General features: G+C 34.4%; 2 protein-coding genes across 9 annotated transcripts in view; one reads left to right on the forward strand and one right to left on the reverse strand.

The window, feature by feature from the left end:
* Positions 1–14: 14 nt before the first annotated feature.
* On the forward strand, positions 15–4,572 carry LOC106785529 (glycosyltransferase-like protein LARGE2). 5 transcript variants are annotated; one of them, XM_014746122.1, is made up of 13 exons: positions 15–392; positions 891–1,045; positions 1,131–1,255; positions 1,612–1,795; positions 2,098–2,217; positions 2,314–2,642; positions 2,707–2,856; positions 2,946–3,248; positions 3,376–3,575; positions 3,644–3,785; positions 3,841–3,971; positions 4,128–4,220; positions 4,431–4,572. In XM_014746122.1, the coding sequence occupies exons 2-13, from the start codon at positions 967–969 to the stop codon at positions 4,561–4,563; spliced, it is 1,989 nt and encodes a 662-aa protein (XP_014601608.1). In that variant the 5' UTR covers positions 15–392; positions 891–966; the 3' UTR covers positions 4,564–4,572. The 5 variants fall into 5 exon arrangements, with proteins under 5 accessions (XP_014601608.1, XP_014601581.1, XP_014601591.1 ...); XM_014746095.1 differs by having other exon boundaries at positions 2,098–2,642; XM_014746105.1 differs by lacking the exon at positions 4,431–4,572 and adding an exon at positions 4,328–4,424 and having other exon boundaries at positions 2,098–2,642.
* A 6,207-nt stretch (positions 4,573–10,779) lies between these two features.
* LOC106785193 overlaps positions 10,780–21,972 on the reverse strand; it is a 237,455-nt gene continuing 226,262 nt past the window's right edge. For all 4 annotated transcript variants that reach the window (XM_014745454.1, XM_014745445.1, XM_014745437.1 and 1 more), the window contains 3 exons: positions 17,546–18,459; positions 16,310–16,835; positions 10,780–13,232 (listed from right to left, as the gene is read on the reverse strand). In XM_014745454.1, the coding sequence (XP_014600940.1) occupies positions 12,286–13,232; positions 16,310–16,835; positions 17,546–18,448 (2,376 nt within the window). In that variant the 5' untranslated portion in view covers positions 18,449–18,459 and the 3' untranslated portion in view covers positions 10,780–12,285. The remainder of the gene's footprint in view (positions 13,233–16,309; positions 16,836–17,545; positions 18,460–21,972) is intronic.

Below are 21,972 nucleotides of genomic sequence, written 5' to 3' on the forward strand. Positions count from 1 at the left end.
CGAGTTAGTAGTCGCGTTCAAACATATCTTAAATGCGGTGCCCGATCTACCATTCCGGTAGTCAGTGATTAAATTATTTACGTCGGGCTTCCTGCTCTCTCTCACTCTCGAGCTGTTTAGGATGCACGTTATTTCACGGTTGTTCATTGTTACGAGTAATTACGACAATTTATTTCATTTGTGACACACATTGTTCATACGAACCGTGTTACAGCTGTTAAAATATAAATGTGACGCTTGTGGTGGCCAGTAACGAATTATGAATGTTATTATAATATTTTGCGTGCCGACAATTTTTGAATAAAACGTCGTTACTTTTATTACAAAAATTAATTGAATTTATGAGATAATTTGGATGACAACGAATTACTGAGCCATCGTAACAGAGACAGGTATGTACAATATTATATTACTATCGATAATTGGTGCCAGTTCAACTTTGTATTGTTAAAATTGTTATTGTTTGTCTCGCGCATGTCGAGCAGTGTCATACAGTCTGTCTGCTGTCAAAGCTACACATCCCGCCGAGCTTTGTGTGAACTAGTCAGTACTATATATAGATCAAACAAACGTTTTACGAACATGTGTAGGCGACAAATATAAATTCAGTATCGTTGATGTATATTTATATATGTATACATATATAAAAATTTAGTAAAATTTATATTTAATTTTATTTTAATATAATATAGTTGTTTATTTATATTTATTTATGAAGTTTTTACAAATTTTACCTATGAACAATTATAAGAAAAGGAAGCAATTTCGTATGAATGTGTTAAAATATTACTTTTTATATTAGTTAGATTGTATAACTAATTCATTAGATTTTTCAATATAAATTATTAATTTTTCCAATTGTGTATGAAAGATTGTTTTTTCCTCTACAGATATCAAAAGAATTCTTCTAAAATTAAATTACTCAGCACCATAGGACGTATCATTAAATATGTTTGGCATACTACAATGGTTCGACCATGGTTAGGATGTTTATTTAGCGTTCTAATAACATTAGTATTTTTCTACCTATATTTGTTTTTTAATGGTAATACATATCACGATTTCTTACTTATTATTATATTGCATTTATATCTTAGGATACATATGGATATTTAATTATAATTTTACAGTTCCTTCTATGGAGATGGGCACTCCAGAAAAGCCAGAAAATATTCCATCAATCGCGATCGATGTATTAAAGAATAATTTACAAAAACTGTCCGTGAACAAGCAATTATCAAATAATCGGTCAGAGGTAAATTCGTTAAATATGAAACCCATTGCACTCGAAAAGTATCGACAGAAATATGACTTGCAATTAGCAAATATCAATTTTAAATCATTTCACATCAAACACGAAATTTATCATTGATAAGAATCGTGGTACGAAATTTTCACTTAATATTTATATTTATCGTATTTTTCTTAGTTAATTATTCAAATAATATATATTGTAAGTATAACAGTATGTTAGAAGTTCGATTAAATTTCAAAATTGTGGAAGTGAAGATATTTATAAATGAAATAATTCAAAGCGAGTGCGAAGGGTCATGAAAATAAAAAATTTGCAACAAATTTGAGTAGTATGAATTAAATGGAGTTACTTTTAAGGTCAAGTGTGAGTACGTACAAATTGCCATGGTATGTGCCGGATATAATTCAACCTTTTCATTGGTAACGGTAGTAAAGTCGATTTTATATCATCGTACGAAACCATTGCACTTCCACTTGATCGTAGATGAAATAGCAAAAAGAACTCTCATTACATTATTTAAAACATGGGACTTACCAAGTGGTCAGTATAAGGTTAATTATTGCAAAAAACGAAATTTTAACATGAATTAAGGTTAAGGCTGTACTCATGATTAGATCGTTTATGCGTTTTATGTATTTTTTGCATCTATATATAATTTTTGTATTAGATCGAAATAAAAAAGAAAAATTAGATATTAGAAGATTGAAAATTGACGAAGGAAGAATAATTTCTAAAATGATCTATTCGATTATAGTCTGAGCCATGAGTAGCGACCCTAACGATCATAAAAGCGGTGAACTTATTAAATGAAAATCTAATAGCGATTTACTTAACGATTGCAGTCCAAGTATCATATTATCGTGCCGAAAAATGGGTGCCGAAGGTATCATGGATACCGAACAGACATTATTCTGGAGTTTACGGCCTATTAAAATTAATATTACCTGAGGCTATGGGTGAAAGTAAGATTCTCGTTCTAGATACTGACGTGACCATTTTAAACGATGTTACTATCCTTTGGAAAATGTTCGAGAAATTTAATCCTAATCAAACGTTAGGCTTAGCAGAAAATCAAAGTCGGTGGTATCTAAAGTCCTTTTCATATGGTCAACAACCTTGGCCAGCGTTAGGTAAAGGCTTCAATACCGGCGTCATGCTGATGCACTTACACCGATTGCGCATTAGTAAGTTTAGAGACTTGTGGGTGACCACCACGAAGAGGGTCTTGGGTTCTATACAGGAGACCACTTTGGCTGATCAAGATATAATAAATGCCGTTATTAAAGAACATCCGGAAATTGTAGCTAGGATAGATTGTACCTGGAATGTTCAACTAAGTGATCATGCTACTAGTGAATCTTGCTATCAAAGAGGAAATCGTTTGAATGTACGTTGCTGCGATATTTATTCCACATGATCTAGTATAACTTCATCGATATCTGTCTTTTCAGATAATTCATTGGAATTCACCTCGGAAACAGGATGTAAATAACAAGTACGCAGATGAATTCCTTAAATGGCATAGAATGTTCTTAGAGATGGATGGGAATCTTTTACGAAAACGTTTATTCGGTTGTGATAATCGTAAAAATGTTTTAATAGTTAGTTGTTTTTATATGTTTAGGAAAGTTTAATGAAAGTTGGAATTCAATAAACATTTTTATCATTCTTACGATCAATTATTTTTCAGTATGATGAATTAGATTCTTGTCGAGAATTTACCAAAGGTGCTAGGATGATGTACAGAACACATTATTTTATTCTTGAATATGAATATAATATATTTATGCCTACTGATGTTGTATTAGCCACTCAATGCAGTATAGAACGAGTGCCTCTTTTAGAAGAACTTTCGAAACATTGGCCGGGAACTATAAGTGTAGCACTTTATCTTACCGATGCTGAAGTACAAAATTTTTTGGGATATATACGAGGATCATCGGAATTACGAAAAAGGAAAAATATTGCTTATCACGTTGTCTATAAAGAAGGGGTATAGATATTATTAATAATATTTATTTACTTTTTAATTTTATTTAACTGCCGATCTTTCTTATTATTTCAATAATTAATATTCAGTGCTAAAAAAGAAATCATGTTAAATATGTGTTTACATTTAGGAACTTTATCCAATTAATTATTTAAGAAACATAGCTATGTCATATGTATCAACGCCTTATATATTCCAACTTGACGTTGATTTTTTACCACAATACGGCCTTTATGAAAATATTATGAAGCATATCAAGGAATTGACCATACAAAAGCGAATACATAATTTAGCCTTAATCGTACCGGCTTTCGAAACCGAACGATATAGGTAATTTTTGCGTCGAATTAATATCAACCGGTAAACTCAATAAGCTACCGCTTTTACTTACGTTTTAGGTTTAAATTTCCTGCTGATAAGGAAGAGCTTCTAAAATTTCTTAGACGTGGTATTCTTTATACGTTTCGTTATCACGTTTGGACTCAAGGACATGCAGCAACGAATTATAGTTCATGGAAAAATGCAACTGAACCTTATGAAGTAAGTTAAATAAAATTTACCTAGAAATTATGATCTTTATTAAATATTATTTTAGGTTTCTTGGGAACCTGATTTTGAGCCTTACATTATAGTCCCCAAAATTGCACCGAAATACGATACGCGATTTATTGGATTTGGATGGAACAAAGTTTCTTACATCACTCATCTTACAGCACTCGATTTTAAGTAAGATATATAATTGTTTTTAATTAGAGAATATATTTAACCATTGTGTAACTTCACGCTGCAACTTTTCGAGATCTATACGTTGTGTAATTTATAACATTTCTTACACTTTAAGTATAATAAGGAATATGTAATAAAAATCGACATTTTCTATAGGTTTATAGTTCTTCCGGACAGCTTCATTATTCATCGACCACATGCTCCAAGTCTAGACATTGGAAAATTTAGAACTGATTCAATTTATAGAAGGTGATATATAAATTTAATTATATTACTTTTTAAATACGATTGTTACGATTTTTTAAATCTCAGAAACTTTATGATTTCAATAATATTTAAATACTTATCTTTAATAGGTATCGTAAATTACGTTGGGACCATGATATTTTATTAAAATGTCCTGGAATTAGAAATATACTTAATAAATAATTATATAGTATGACAGTATTTGCTTTTCAGGTGTTTAAAAAAATTAAAAGACAATTTTGTTGACGAATTAATAAGGAAGTATGGCACTAATGCGCTCTCGAAACTCAATCGAATTATAACCAAAGATGAAAAAATCGTGGGACCTGCTAATAAATCTCATTGAAGCGTGTTACATGTAAATGTTATTTTTTCAAACGACGTGCGTAGAACGCGAGAAATATTATTTTCTTAATCGAGAAAATATATATATATATATATATATATATACATATGTACATTCTATAAGTTAATATAAACGATTTTCTATTTTTTCCTGAATTATTATTGAAAGGTTAGAAGAGAATGTTAAAAAAATCAATCGTTTTAAGGTCGACTTTTATATATATAGGGTTGGGAAATATTTATTAAAATTTAATCTATGTAGTGGTGTGTACAGAGCAGTGCATTCAGTACAATATCGTAATATTACAGTTACACTAAATATTTTATTTATAAAATATGTATAATATATACAGCGCCTTCCTTATATTAACTAAAATTATATTTGACTTAAAAATTAAATACCGAACTTTACACAATTCGACGTCGTATTCTCTTACAAAAACAAGATCTTTTATCAAATGATAATATATAGTATAAACATTTGTATAAATAAATGTGAAAAAAATGACGTAGTAATAATGTAACGTAAAAACGTTTGAATCATAATGAGAGAGACATCAATGACGACAATGATGATGATGGCGATGAACACGATGACGTATTATATAAAATAATAAAGGTAAGTATTAATAATAATAGTAATATTACTAAAAAATTGACATAAAAGATATCTCTCGATATTAACAGTTATAAGAATTGTTACCGAAATTTATCAGCTAAAATCGGTTTCCATTTCTTCTTCTTATTCTTCTTCTTATATATTTTCTTTCCTAAATTCACGTTTAAATATGGCGGAAAAGTAAATACCAATATTACATTTCCTTTCAAAGATCCTTATCTACACCGTGAAACGTAAATATAAATCATTTACATTTATATTAATCGCACACACATTCTGACTTTACGCTTCGATAAAAGCATGTATAAAGTGTTTTTATCCTGTACATTACCGCAACAAGAGACCGTACGAGATACGAAAATATCCTTTAACGAGTAGTTACCCATTCGCGCACATGACCTCGTAATAATTAATAATAATAAATAATAATATATATATATTATTATATATTATACATATAATACATAATAATATAGTGTATATATATATATATATATATATATATATATAATTATTATTATTATTATTAATCAATTGAGACAAACTCATTTAGATACAACTGATCCATACAAACGACGAATCAATTCGTATCGCTCTTTCGACATGATGCACTACTAACCTTTTCCGCAACTAACACAACGATTAATTCGGAACACACATTCGTATATTCGACGAGACACTGTTACAACAATATTTTTCTACGCCCTGACGCGTACGTAAAATTCTTTATTATTTCTTTTTTTTCTTTTTATTTTCCTTAACATTGGTTCTTTTCATTTTTCACGGTTTAAGTTACGTTGTTATTTTTTTATTTCCTTTATTTTCTTTACTTCGTTTTCTAAGCGCAACAATAAAATCGGTTAGGCAATTTTTCAACGACGACAATTAGGACACACGATTTACGTAATCGTTCAGCGAGCAGACACTTAGAAAACTACGCGCTCTACGAAGTATTATATACGATTAAAACTAATATTGTACACAACGTTTCATCGTAAAATTAGCATTTTTTTTTTCTTCCTTATATCCACGTGATGTGTGTGTGTGTGTGTGTATGCATGTGTATTGGCGAAAAGACACTAAGAGTCTCTATTCTCTGTCTCTCGCACGCTCGCTCGCTCGCTCGCACGGACGCACGCACTCACTCTATTACAATTTTATTTTACGTCCATATGTTCCTTCCATTATTATAAGTTATTAAGAATTCTTCTCAATCTCTTTTTTTTTTTAGATTTTATCATTAAGTCTATATATATATATAGGCAGATACGTTTGCTTTATCGAAATGATAAAGTTGTCATCCTAAATAACTATAATTAAATATTTTCAACGAACTTTTCTTATAACGCAATCAACGCAATTCCTTTCTATTTTATTGAAAATACAAGAGAAATAATATTTTAACTTTTAAATATATATTTAGTGAAGGAACATTGGTCTTTACAGAGCAGAAAATCGATATAACGATGATTATTATGAAATCATTTCAATATTAAAATAAAGGAGGAAAACGTGGATCGACTTTTGATTATGGAAGTATATTATAGTATACTTTAGCATATAATAGCTTTCAATACTAATTGTAAGATTGTCCTTGATTGGCCAATTAACGCATATTTCGAAGTTTCAGTCATATTAGGACAATTGAAATTTCATTGCGTTGAAATTCTTTAAAAATAGTTACGTAAACCGTCTCTCTAATGTTAAGAACGAATAAATTCTTTACTTTATAATAATCAACACAAAAAAATCTTCTTAATTGAGAATCTTTTTTGTTATATTAAAAACCAGGGGGGTTTTATTTATGAAAAAAAATATTTTGTGTTTAGCGAAAAAAAGGAAACGATTTTTCTCCTGTATTATTAATTAAATATTAAATATTTCTAAATATCGAGTTGGATCGGTTATTGCGGACGGTAATTCGGACTGTGTGTTTTGTAAAAACACTCAGTTAAATCTCATAGCGTCTATCGATAACAAATTGTTAACCCGGTGTATCTGACATGCACAATTTATAATTTCAATAAATAGCAAGAGTTCTTAACTATGTTGGTACATAAAGCATAATTATATTATGATGGAGTTTTCTTAATATGCTGAGTGAGAAAAAAAAAGAAAAAGAAAATTAACTTGGTAAATCATTTAAATTAAAAAAATGCATTAATAAATCGATTATACATAAAAATAATATTAATCGTAAAAAAGATACAGGAATGTTATATTAGTTAATAACCCGTCATGTTTGTAAATATTTTCGAGACTTAATTAGCAATGCAAAAATATTGATCGCAATGTTATTATACTTTTTAAAAAACGATCGATCGCTCCCATAATAAAAAACTTTTTTGTCATCTCTTGTTTTGGAATAGAATTTACAATCCTGAATCACTTTGTCAAGTAACAAATACCCAACGAAAGGGATTTTTAGGTGTCGATTTAAGGTGAATAAATTGCGGATAAGATTGAGAAAAGAAGGAGATCGTTCGTGAAGAACGGACGATATTGGATGGGAAAGAAAAATGAAGGATGTCGATTTGAAGTCGAAAAGGGTCCGTTTGTAAATTGTGTCGTTGAAAGAGGGTTCGGTTAAAGTGTGAAGGAGTCTCTTTATGCCACGGTAGCTTGCTACAACAAGATATCTCACGATAATAATTGTAGCTGCGTGTACAAGCGTCTCTTTGTCGCATACACGCTCGATTACACGCGTCACAAACAGACATACAACGGATAAACGACAAGGAAATGTATGTTATTACGTTTTGAGATCATCAGATGAGAAAGTTGTATGCGTGTATGCTACGAGGCTCCCTTCCCGCCATGCTATTAGGTCATCTATCGTTGAATTAACACCGTGGGAATAGACATCTCTAGCAATTAAACAGACAACGTAGAAGTTTTCAATAAAGTTTCAACGATATCAAAGATAATGACTAACTTTATAAGTATTGGAAAGTAATCGATCGTCAAATAGAGAAATACGACTTTCATAAAACCGACTTATTCAAGATTTAAAATCAAAGAGAACAATTTCATGCTTTGTAAAGTATAATACTAAAGACTTAAGAATACACTAAAAAGAATCCTATTCTTTTAACGATACTCTTGTAAAGCAGGTATTATATTTATCCCTTGTAAGTACCGTCATTTACCGTCACTCAAGAATCGTCCAACTCGTTTCTATTCTTTCGATTTCCCATCCTCTTTCTCTTTCTCATCTTTTCCCTTTATCTCTTTTTCTATCTCGTTAGCCGAAATATCGCGAAGATGAAATGTCCGGAACAGGATATGGCAGGKATGCAAATAGGCAAGTAAGTAAGTAAGTAGGTAGACATGCAGGCATGCAGGCAGACAGGTAGGCAGACAGACTGACAGACAGACAACAGACGGATAGGAAATTTCGGCATCGATATCGACGGGCAGAGTAATTTAGCCACTTACTAATGGCAACGCGTAAGTAAAGTGAGTTGTTCATGATTCGAGACACGTGTGCTAGTTGGATGGCGAGATATATCGTTCTAACGCTTCGTATAGCAGGCTATGTGAATGTATGTACATACGTATATACATACATACATATATACGTATGTCTCTTTGCATGTACGAGATGATACATGTAGAGAGATATACCTATATGTGCATTTACTGCGTACACATACATACGTGAAGCGCATATGTATATATATACGCGTATATACATCAATGAAGATAATTCGTAATTCGTGCATACGCGAAATACCGGTCGATCGACGAAACGACGCGGAACATGCTATTACGGTCATTGTCGACGTTGTCGGCCTCCCCGCAAACGTTCTCTTCCTATCGTCACTCGGTGCCGAGCAAGCACGAGGATCTCACTCCGAGAACACGTCAAAATACAAAACTACAAAAATATACTCGCGAGACCGTGCTGGCCGTATATGAGATCCTTTCTTTTACACTCTCTCTCTCTTTCTTTCTTTTTCTCTCTCTCTCTCTCTCTCTCTCTCTCTCTCTCTCTCTCTCTCTCTCTCTCTCTCTCTCTCTCTCTCTCTGTCTCTTTTTTTCTTCCTTTCTGTTTCTTTTTCCTCCTCTCTTTTCCCTTATATTTTCACTCTTTGTTCTTTCCTCTTTTATTTCATCGTTTCTTGTATTTACATATAAACAATGTTCAATGACAATTCACTCGCGACTCTGTGTATATATGTACATTATAGATTGCAGGCTCAGCCGGTTTCTCTTTTAAAAAACGAACAAACGGCTCGCGATTCTTTCTTTCTTTCTCTCACTCTCTTTCTCTTTCTCTCTCTTCGTTTTTTCCTTCTAGTTATTTCTCTTTTTCTCTGTTTGCTCTCTCTAGGCCGCTGAAAATATCGCGAGACGAAGTTCTTTCCTTTGCGCATCCATACTACTACTACTACGCCTTTCCTCTCTTTCTATTTTACTTTAGCGAACTTTCCTTTTGTTATCTTGTTGTTTTTTCTTTCTTTCTTTCTTTTTTTCTTTTTTTTCTTTGCAAAAAGAGATAGACGGGAAGAGAGTTGAGAGTTGGCACCTGTATTTATCGATTGAATCTAATTACATAATTTTCTATTATCCTTCATTCTGTTTCGTTCCTTTATCCTTTATTATTCGTTTATATTTTTTTTATATGTTTCCGTATAAAGGCCGAATGAAAAATAATCGAGGAAAACAATCTTTTCGGATATGTAACGAACTCGTTAAAGTGTAACAAATATAAAAAGATAATTTTTAAATTAATTGTCATTGGCCTTTTTCGCGTTTATTATATTAATTTATTTACGTTAATCGTTTATTTTCAGAACCTTAAGGAAAAAATAATCGATCGATCCACTAACTTATCGAACTTTACTTTTAAATAACAAATGTATAATATTGTCCATACGTTATGCGATACGGTTTGGAAGTACAGCATTCGCGAATAATTAGATCTTTCGGATTAATTATTAGATTTCAATCCAATAACATAAAATTTCTTCTTAGTTATTTGTATTTAAGACCCAAATATTCAGCATATACTCTTAGTTAAATGTTTGAGCACAAACTCGACTAATTTGCAACGATTCATAATCTAATATTATTCTTTTCACAATGCCGAAAACGAAGGAGTCTTGTATGATTCGAAATTATCTAATACGTATATACATACATACGAATGTTGAAAATTTAAACTATGGTATTTATTGAGAGGCAAAGGAGTAAAATCGATTGAACGAGATAAGTGAGAAATACAAACGAAACGTATTTCATATAAACATATTTATGAAATATTAAATATGTATGACGACAGGAAGATGGAAATCTTTCGACGAGCATATTTGAAAAAATAGTCGATACTCATCAATTCGGATAGTAAGAAAATATTTCGATAGATAGGTATATACTGCGGAGACTTTACTTTTCAGCTCAAGGTCGATAAAAATGGAAATTTATCGTCATCGTAGCTACGAGATCTTCGAGATTCAGGTACAATCACGTAATATCGTATATCGCCATTCGATCTGTCTACCTTTTTACGTCTTTATCTTCAACTTACGATGATATTGACCATTTTATTTCGACCTCTGAAGGGTAAAACTCGAGCTTTTTTTTCCCTCTTTCTGTTTCGTTCGCTCAGCTTTCGCGTTCACGCGTTTTCTAAATAAACGATAGCAATCCGTAGCGGCGATCGAATGCAATACGGGAAAGCTTTTTTCGCTAACACGATGTTCGGCGTTACCAACAGTATTTCACACGGCGGATTCCTACCACTCTTTCCGGAAGGTACGTTCTTTGACACTGGATTTATTGGCCACGAACAACAGGGATCGTTATAGTTTTGCTGCATTTTATTCGAAACTATCTTCTTCGTGTCTATCCACCTTTCTTTTCTTTATTATTCCATTTTTACCCTGAGAGAGAAAATTTTTACGATTCGACATTATACAACTTGTTGCGAGTGTCACGTATTTTATTTTTTCTAATTTTACAAATTTATTTCCCCAATGGATTTACAATTAGTCCGAAACATTAAAAAAGGTTTATTTATTTTCCCAATAAACGATACATATTCTTTTATTATATTTTTGCCAGTTGTCTTAAAAACGGGCTAAATAATGGAAATAATTTTGTAAAATGTAGCGTTATTCAATTGAAAAGATGTTTGAAATACCTTACTCAATCTTGTTAAGTAAGCTTAACATCTTTCATCTGTGCAAAAAGCTTCTAAAGTCGAAGAACCATAAACCAGAAATGCTTAGTCGATTACGAAACAGAGTAGTGGACGTTGAACGGACATTAAAGAATAGAACCTAATGTTGGTGACTTGAATCCGATCTCTCATCTGGGATTAAATCGACATCACATTAGCCAAGCTTGATTGATTCTTTAGAAAATGAGAAACCACGATAAATAAATAAAATATCGTTGGAAATATCAGAAGAATTATTTTCTATTTTAACGAATAGATATCATTTCTAGCCAATAAACTAGATATATCGAATAAGATAATAGAAATTCAAGATATCTTAAAAAGAAAGATTAAATTTTCCTACTATTTCTCACTTACTCATTGCTTCTCGATAAAAATCATTTCATGAATTTATCAACGTTGTATGCTATTATTTCGGTAAGCACATCCCGCGATATATAATATTCGTAAATATAATCGTGAAATCGTTCTGGTCTCTCGTTTTTCGGACGAGCCGATGAAAAGTGAAATAGAAAATGAAAGGAACGAAAATATTGTGATCGGAGAAATAATATGGAAGGAGGAAAGAAACTGGGAAAAATAAAACGCATATCGAGAGAAATAGCGATAAATCGCATCCCACGCGAGATATAATCCGTATTCTTCGTTCCTCGTCAGCTGGACGTTCGATAAAACGAGGAATCGGTGTCCCCTCGTCATCGTCACGTCGCAGTATCATTTCTTCTTCCGAATGAAGAATTGCATCGACTTGCGCTGGCATCGGAAGAAGAATCATCGAAATCTTCGAATGAAGGCACTATTGGTTTCTTTCCCGAGTTCGTCGGCGACTCGATAGAGTTAAATGGCTCGACGTAGTAGTGGCGGGAATGAAGAAGAAGGAAGACCCGACGTCCTCATTGTCCATTATATTCATAGGATCATACTTCCGTGCCGTCCTCATCCTCGTCCTCGTAGAGAGGTCCATTGGTCGTTTTCTTTTTAGGTTTTGGAGGTGGCCTAGGTGGAATCTTCCTACCTAACGTGTTGTTACCTTGTTGTTGCAGCCCGAGGGATCTAGAGCTGATATCGAAAGTCTCGTCAGCCAATTTAATGGACCAATCAGAGATGGCCTCGGGAGCACCCTCGGGCGCCGATCTATCAAGGGTACCGAGTGCGTTCGAACTGCCAGCTAATATGTTCGGAGTGCTTCGTTGCATGGTTGCATAGTGTGAGGTCGGTGTACCAGGAATCTGCCTTCCTCTGACCGAAGGTCCGCTTTCCGGACTTTTATTTAGAGAACGCACTGAGCTGCCATCTGCTGTACTACGTACGCCTAAATTATCATAGACGGGTTCTAATACATCCGTAGGCGATGTCGGCGGGCCGCTGCTCCAGCTAGGAGCTCTAGGTCTTCTCGGAATGGTCACGTATCCGTGACGAGGCATCACTGGTGCCACTGCAGATCCTGCGAGCCCGTATGGCGTGACGCTTCTATTATGAGGAAGAGTTTTGAAAGTTGCAGGATATTGTCCGAGCGGTGAGCTATAGCCCAAAGACGTAGGACTCGAGGTTGAATGTTGTCTTTGTTGCTGATGTTGTTGTTGTTGCTGTTGTTGTTGCGGTTGATGTTGCTGATGTTGTTGGCTAGGAAGACGAGTGTTGTCTGGCGCTGTAGAAGCCTGACTAGTCGGCGAGGCGCCACGACCGCCGGAGAAAGCCAACAGGTCCGGCGGATACTGTCGGTAAGTGGCATTTCCGACACGGCTTAAAGTTCCACCGGCACCCCCGTTATCGAATTCTGTTGTCCTCGTACCCTCCTCTCTTTCCTCGTCCAATCCTCCGCCAACCACGTTGCCGATCACGCCGCTACCGACCACACCGTCAGCTGTCAAAACAGAAACAAAGGGGAAGGACGAACGTTAAAAAAGAAAATTTTAAAAGAGCTTACGCGACAAATCAATTATAAACTTAAAATAAAAAGGTAGAGATAGAGAGAAAACCGTACGGCAGACCGAAACTTTGTCACGATTCTTTTTCAAAATAACCCCCTATTTTTGTACTGACAATTGAAAATCAATTTTCCCAATAAGCGCGTTACTATCGTTTGCATCCAATTAAACAATTCCTTAAAGAAATACTAAACTGGACAAGTTTCCTTTAGGAGAACTTTGATTACGTCACTGAATTACCTGTCGTCGAATTGAACAACTTATTCAATACTTGTGATCGGATAGATACTTAACTTTGTAATACAAGTGGAGTCAGTAACTTATTGATAAAATACTCGGCAGAAATTATCATATAACTTTGGTAAGAAAGAGTGCTCGCGACTAACGAAGTGACGAAGCGAAAACTCGCCTTCGCCGTGTCTCGAAGTTTATATTAGGATCGTTGTAGAGTCGATGTCACGATCGAAGTCTCGACATAATGATCGGGATCTTTATTTCTCTAACGATGCCGTACGTTAACGAGTACCGTATTAAGCCTTGCGCGCCCGTCGAAGAACGGTAATCCGAAACCCACCGATCATTTATCCTTTCATGATAGAAATTAACGTTCCATCAAGAATACAACATTAGCATGGTCGAATTACATCGCACAATCTACAAATTCTTAGAACACGTAGTTTCTTTTCTTTTTCTTTATCTTGTATCTATCTGAAATTAATTTAAACAAAAAAAAACATTACAAGTAGAAAATATCATAAAATATAAGAAGCTGTTTAAATTCCATTATTTTTCCTACATTATATATTTACGTATGTATCTTTTAAATGTAACTTGAAATATTTTGCAGGTAATAATAAAGCAACGTGGTAATAAAATAATACAAAACAAAACAAAATGAAGGAAAATCTAATTTTACGCGAAGAAAAGAAAAGAAAAGAGAAGAGAAGAGAAGAGAAAGGAAAATAAAAAGAAAATACAAATTATATGCTATAACGAATATAATGGAGAGAGTGGACTTGGACAATCTCTAGCGTGCATATTGAAGTCATGGCGACCGGATCCACCGACCAGTCCAGCCGGTGGAAACTCACAAAGCCAATATGGAGGAGGCGAAGAGACGTTTGCAATTATTTACGGCGCGGTCGAGAGCCGGTCCTATTGTGGTTAAGCAGCGAACGCAAAAGGGAAAGATCCGCCGTCTCTCTATTATGTGAACATAATTTGGACAAGGTAAACGTTATATTCATTCCTCTGCATTTCGAAGTAACAATAGGTATTGTCGAAATTTCGTTGTCAAATTCATATGTACGATATTTTCGAAAAATATCCTTGACAATTACTTATTTAAAATTTGTTAGATTATCAGAACTTTTCTGACAATAAATTTACCGTTAGAGAACAAAATTATATGAACAATTTTCAATTGACATCTCTGCGAAATAATAAGCAGAAGGTAAAAAGAAAGATGTCGTTGACCGTTTTGCAATGAGAACTCGTGCAGAAATAGCAGCCTCCCATTTGCATTAACGTTTCATTTTACTGGACACATTGTCCTCATTTTCATGCTTCTCTTTATTTTCATCCATGGAAAAAAAGAAGTATTATAATGAAATATTAGTGAAATTTGCTTTTCCTTTATTTCTAATTATGACTTTTTTTACACGACAAAACACTGTTATTATATTTTTCACAAGCAACAATAAAGTAATATTTATTTTGAGTAAGCGATTGTTTAGATTAAGAATTTGTTATTTTGGAAAAATATTCTATTGCATAAAATTTTTCTGGTCTGTAGTAAACGAATAACTTGCATGCAGATAAAAAAAAAAAAAGAAGAAACAAAATATCGATTTTTAAAAACATTTCATTCGGTACCACATTGTTTTCTCCTCGTTTCATTTAAGTTATATTAGTTTTAGGAAAAATTTTTCTCTCTCTCCTTTTCCTTCGTTTTTATCCTGTTTTCTCTTTTTCTCTCGTTCTTCCCTTTTCAACTCATAGCTTTAGATATGCAATGTTTTTGTCGCAAACCTCGATATTTGCATATTCGTATAGAACAACAAACTTTATCGACGAAAGAATTTCATGTAAAATAAAGAGATATTTATATTTATCTATCTCCGGCAAAAGATAAAGTGAGATCGAAGTTTCACATTAACAACTAATTTTGTCCTTTAAAAAGATATAATCAAAACTGAACCTTGGTCGTTCATTTAACTCATAAATATATTATTACGTCTACCTGATGGTTGGAAGAAACGTAACAAACATCCAAGTTATGGAGAAATTCGTTTCGATCGATACGTCAGATTCATGCTCGTTAATGGGATGGCTTTTTGGTGCATTCTTTATTTACCAAAGAAGCTATTTAGCCAACGAGTAGATCTGATAATAAATCTTTTTACCGTGAAAAAGGATCGCTTTTATCAGTGACTTTAAATTAAAGTCTCGTTTTTATCTAGCGGGTCCTGTTTCCCTTAACAAAGCGATTGTACTGCGTGCTTGCTCGATCGTATCGTCCTAAATCTTAAATCGCTATATCGACCTCTGTAATTCTAATCAAGAGAGCGCGTTGAATTTTTGTACCTTTTCTTCGTAACTCATTATGTATTTTTACTATTGTGAAACTTGGCTTTTTATAAATTACAATTTAGCTATATACATTATTAAAATGTTCAATATTCTATCGGTCGATTATATGATACAATATTTACAAAAGTTTGGAAATATTACATTAAATAAATAACCCATAGTATAGATTATTTTGATGGAATGAAAAAATTTGGATAATTTAGTTAAACTCTTATATGAAATAATTATCCGAATAAAAATGATATTTCCATTTGCAATAATCTTAAGATAAACGTACGTTCAACGCTCTCACGAGTAACATTCGATGCTCGTTAACGTCAGAGTGAACGCGGTGCATAGGAGCGGCCGTTGCGGTTGACCGATCGTTACTCCGGCTAGCACCTGACGGCACATTGTTTAGTTATATATGCAGTGTACTGACCGAAGACCGAGTCGTTGTCGAGAAGGGTTCGGTTCAGCTCCGTCATTTCGGTGCCGTGCGACGTCACGGAAGGTGCCTCGTATCGCCTGGCTGCTTTAACCGAGCTGGTATTTATAGTTGTGATTAGAGACTTCTCTTGTTCTCCCAGACCATGACGTTCTAAGGATGCTGCTTCCAAGCCTTTCTCATCGTGATGACTTCGACGACGTCGACAATAGCAAGCACAAAGCGTCATCGTGACGAAAAAAAGTAAAAGGGCTACGATACCGAGTCCTATAGCTAACGGTAGGCTGATCGTACTATCCCTACCACCGATGGTATCACCCACGATACTCAAAGTTACATTCTTCTCTACACTACCACCTGGATTCTTTGCAAGACAAACGTAATCACCTTTGTCAGATGTACTAACGCTAGGAATAGTCAGATTCAACCAATCGTTGCTGGACTCGATAATATAGCCACGTTCTCCGTTATGTCGTCTGCTTTGATTATTTAGTATTTTTGATCGATACACCCAGACGAGCTGTAAACAACAATATAAGATTATTTCGTTAGATTTAAAAATACATAAATAAGGAGAGAGAAATGTTGTTCATCTCTAATAGAAAAGAATTCCATGTTTACTAAAGTTGTACAGTACTTCAAAAATTATTGTTTCATTTCTAATCAGCAAGATCATCGCGAAACCAAACAAGTTAAAAACTACCGAGTCAACATCGCGTGACACTTTCTATCCACGTAAGGTAATGTCCAATTTTAATTCGATTCATAAACGCAATGACTTGACAGTCCAAAGTATGACGAATCGTGAACACAATGTACTATAACACCTGGTTAAGATACTGGTTATACGATCGCATTCGTCATATCCGAAAGCGTGCGTGATAAGTAATGTATTCTCACTTGACTTTTCGAATGTCACGAGACGCGAGACAAATATGTCCCACTAGATCTTCCGTAAATGTATAACCCGGAACAGACTAACGTGTTAGCGTTTAAGAAGAAGGAAATATGTTCTACGTGATAGTCCTTATATATATAGTTAGAAATATCTCACGCGTTCAAAAACCTCTTAGAAGCGTTCATGTGAAATCAGCAAAATGAAAGAGAGAAAATTGATATTAAGAAAAATAAAAAAGCAAGTGTTTCTTTTTTACCGGTGTCTTTTAATTAATAGGATAGAATTGCTTGTAAAATATCGTGATATAAAATCTAAGGAAAAACGGCGTTTACCTGAGGTCGAGGAGTGCCTGTGGCTCTGCACCAAAGTTTTGCATCTCCTTGGCCGATCTCGAGTTTTCCCGTTGGTCCAATAGCAAATATTTCCGGACGGCAAGCAAAGTCGTCGCTTGTTACCTCGTCCCACATCTTCCCAGCAAGATTGGCTGGCTGCTGGCAAGTATTAGGCTTCGTGTACAGTTTCCGCTCTATCGTCCAGTCGCGAAATTTCTTGAGTCGGCAGTTACAATTCCAAGGATTATTTTGAAGCTCGAGACTGTTCAATTTCGGTAAATTCTCGAAACTGTGAAGCTTAAGTACGCTTAGATTATTTCCATCTAAGGTGAGTGACTGGAGTCCAGGTAAATTACGGAAAGTCTTATTTTCGATTCTTTCCAATTTATTATCGGATACCTCGACCTTTTGTAAAAAGGTCAAGTTGAAGAACAAACCATCTTCTAGAACTCTCAGTTTATTCTGATTCAAGAGTAGTACTCTGAGTCGTAGGGTCTCGACGAAAGTACCCGGATGGAGCGTTCTAATGTTGTTAGCTGAGAGATCAATCTCGATTATGATCTTCAGTGCTCTGAATGACTTAGGATGCACCGACTCGATCCCGCATTCGCGCAGTACCAGTTTGTGAAGATTTACGAGATTGTTCAATTTGAAGATGTCTTCGATCAAGTGAGGTATTCGATTCCCGGTGAGATCAAGACTCTGAATTTCCGACGACAAGTTTTGCGGTACTTGCGTTAAATTCTGCCTCATGCACTCGGCCGTCTTCTTACCGGACACCCATTTGCATTTACACGACGACGTCGTGCACTGCATCCAGTCTTGCGCGACGTCTTGTCCTCGGCACATGGCCACCATTGTCAGCATCAAGTAGAGTAACAACCTCGCCGTTGTCAACTCCATCCTGAGAATTTCTATGAACAAAGACAAATGTTGGTCGTTGATAAATCGCATTACAACACGTAACATTAATTTACAGAATAACGCAGTAATGCCATTTTTTTCCATGATAAAAAAGATAAATTTATTAATATTTAAGCTTTTAATTAATGTCATTTTCGCAACAGAAGGAAAAATTTAAGTAACAAAAAGACATTCATTTTCATTCTCCATTTATATTTCTATTATTAAAAATGTCTTTTTTATTACAATTTAAAATTACGTTTTATGAAAAAGTTTATTATTTATTAGAATATATTTGAAACGCCGTAGTTGCTGAAAGTGGTTATTATCCGTAGTTAGTAGAGTTTCATATCTCTAAACAAGTAAAATTCGCTGTAACTTCACTTTATGCTTTTATTATCCATCGCCCAAACTTTCGAATCTTTCTCTTTCCCACCACTGCAATCTTCATCTTGAAACTTGGTTTAACTATGCAAATTGTAATCGATATTTATTTTAATTCGAAGCAATTATCCACTATCTATATACAAATATTATTTTCCTTTCAGAGAAGGAACAAACGATTTATCGATAGGGAAGTATTTAAATGAAATAAATGCTAGGCATTGTAGCGAGAATTTTGTGGTTAACGCTAAAGTTCGAAAAGCTTTTGAAATATCAGCAAGCGATACTTACTCCTCGTGAAAATGGAAAAACTTTGCGTTACTATTTTTCCGAGAAACGAGAAGAGTCGTTAAGCAAGCAAATTTCACAGATTTCTCGAGAGAACCTCGTTAATCATAGAAATCTTTTTAACGGGCGGAAGCTAAACGCTCTTCTAGAAGTAAATCGTTTGGAAAGCAAGATTTCGATGCGTCGTTTAACAGAAAAGGGAATTCCGGTGGTCTACTATTGGAAGCTACCTTCTCGCCCTTCTAAACTTTCTTATTCAAGACATCTCTATTTTCTTCTACTATCATCAAGGATAGGATCGTTGTTTACCATCTTCTCGTTTTCTAATTTTAAAAGGAGAGTTACACACCGGTAGATAACTTCGGTAATTTAGCTTAATATCGTTCTCTACTTTTCTCTTTCTCTCTTTCACTTCTCGAGATGGTGGAGTCGGCAGGCCGTGCCGTCGACGTGTCGCCAAAGTTAAATTAATACAACACGGCAAGGGGGCGAGTCCGAAGAGGCGTGCTTCTGCTCGAGTGTACACTTTACTCCTTTTATTATTGCTAGGACCGTGGAGTCCGAGGTTGTGCATCAAATTACTCTTTTCGCCAGCAGGCAAAACCCGATGCAATTCGTTGTTCTGTTCTCTTTTACTCCCTCTGAGACGTAGTACGAAAAGTAGAGAAAGAGAAAGAAAAAAAGAAAGAAAGAAAGAAAGAAAGAGATAGGGAAAAAGAAGGAAAGGATTTTGACTGTGGATGTGTAAGCTTGTACACCGTCGTGGCGCCAGTCTTACCATTTGAATTTATTCCAAAAGTCGGCGAAAGAGCTGACCGAGTTATAGCGCGGTGGTTAACGGAAATCGCTCTGAGGGTTATAAATTTCAATGTCGCACGATAGAAGAATTAACGTCCGATGTAGCAGTCTTGTTACTTCGAATAATGAAATTTTCCTGAGAGACTTTGTTACCCTACTCGAATTCTATTGCCGTTGAGAATGAACGGTAGATGGTACCGTGAAAGTCATAAGAATTAGGAGATCGAGAATAATATTCGAGCGATGATAATAGCTCTTTTTTTCGTTTGTCAGATGTAGTTGGATAAAAGTGAACAAAAAGAATAGCGTCTTCGTATAAAATAGTTTATCATTTCTAGAAACGCGTAATGAACGTAAGTTGTCGTAGTAGTGGTTTATTGAACGTCAGAAAAGTTTCACTGAAAGAGTCGCATATAATAACTCTCGAGAACAAAGTTTCGTTGAAATAGTACACTCTTCTGGGGTGAAAGTAACACAGCTGTTCTTTCTTCTCGTATTTTACAGCAAGATTTTTTAAATCAGTTTTGTTTCTCACTTTTTTTTTTTATTGAGCTTTTCTCCATTATTTTCCATTCCTTATTCAGTAGTGTTTGTATTGTCATTATGAAAACGAGGCCAAAATGTTGGAGACCAAAAATATTCAAAATTATAATTATTAGCGCGTAAAAGGCGTTAGGAATTCTCCCACTAGTGTAGTTATCTTACTTAAAAAAAATAATAATACCTTTGTAATTCCTAGTGCCTCTCGAGTATTCGTAGAATTAATTGGGAGGCTAGCGTTATTGCGTCGACATTACATCTTAATAAAATAATAAAACTAGACTATATATGACTTAGGGATAGAAGCATCCCGTGGGTCGTTTTGTCGAAAATTACGTTGAAAACAACTTTATACATATATTATATTTTCGCAACCTACGAAGCAACCACCGCAAAATACTGGTAACATTATTACGTTAAAGAAGAAGGCAAGGTTTAAGAAGAAATAGAATAGTCGTGATTGTAATTTTGAAATAATGAAAAGTTCGAAGTACAAGATATATAGCTCGGGTAATCATCTACGCGTTTTAAAAATAAAATAAAAGTATAAAATAGAGAGAAATTTTGTTGAGATGTGCCACAACATGGTGGTGGCCTATGTAACGCGGATAAGTTTTCTTTCGCGAAGAAGGGAAAGAATATAAAACTCATCGATCGAGTAAGCTTCTACAGTTGTTTAAGTTCATCTGCAATTTGGTAAAATCCTTTCGTAACTTTTCTTTCCGATGTCTTTTTGATCCTCTGATAGCAGCCTTCTTTGCGAGTTATTTCTTGTTGATACTAGCCATGCACAAAGAAGAATGTTCAAAGCTAAAGTAAATGCGGCCTCCCAAAGTCTGATCACATTTATTTCCGATTCTGTCCTCTTCTCTTTTCAATGTTCAGTCTCTGTTATACGTTCGTTGGCCTCCGTATCGTTTTCCTGGATCTAACCACCACCATCTCTTTCCTCCCGGGCATTGATCGTACGCATTTGACTTGTAAATAACTAGTACCAACGAGAGAAAGGACATTGGATATGCAGAAAGAAACGAAAGTAAAGAGTTTACATTAGTCGACATAAAAAGAAGTGGCTCATAGAAAGAGTTAACGCAAAGAGGACTCTTCTCCGAGGAATACAAGTATGTTATACCTCATTGGGAATAACTTCCTTGACTACGCGTCCTTTTTTTTTTTTACCAATTTATGTAAGATAGACGAAAAGAATAAGAATAGGAAAAGAAGAAGGGAAGGGAAAAAGGAAGAAAGAATCTACGATGTAGAAAATAGACATATATATATATATATATAAAAGGCTTTACAAAAAGGTTTGCTAAGAAGAAAAGAGAATAAAAAAGGGAAAAGAGGTCAAGTGCGAAGTCAATCGAGTTTTTATCGGAGCAATAGAATTTTAAATCTGCTACCAGCCGATCTATCAATCAAGAGTCCTTGGACATTACACGCATACTTAGCTTTCCTCGACAACGCTGTGTTCTTTTCACGAAAACTTCATTTATCACGGGGGTGCCCTAAGA

Source organism: Polistes canadensis, unplaced genomic scaffold, assembly GCF_001313835.1.
Source record: "Polistes canadensis isolate GaletaPanama2010 unplaced genomic scaffold, ASM131383v1 scaffold_2, whole genome shotgun sequence".
NCBI classification, from domain to species: Eukaryota; Metazoa; Arthropoda; class Insecta; order Hymenoptera; family Vespidae; genus Polistes; species Polistes canadensis.

Bases quoted from the DNA above. Each gene is read 5' to 3' on its own strand.
- LOC106785529 (XM_014746095.1), top strand. From the start codon at position 967: ATGGTTCGACCATGGTTAGGATGTTTATTTAGCGTTCTAATAACATTA. The intron at 1,046-1,130 runs GTAATACATATC...ATAATTTTACAG, and splicing joins CCTATATTTGTTTTTTAATG to TTCCTTCTATGGAGATGGGC. The intron at 2,857-2,945 runs GTTAGTTGTTTT...ATTATTTTTCAG, and splicing joins ATCGTAAAAATGTTTTAATA to TATGATGAATTAGATTCTTG.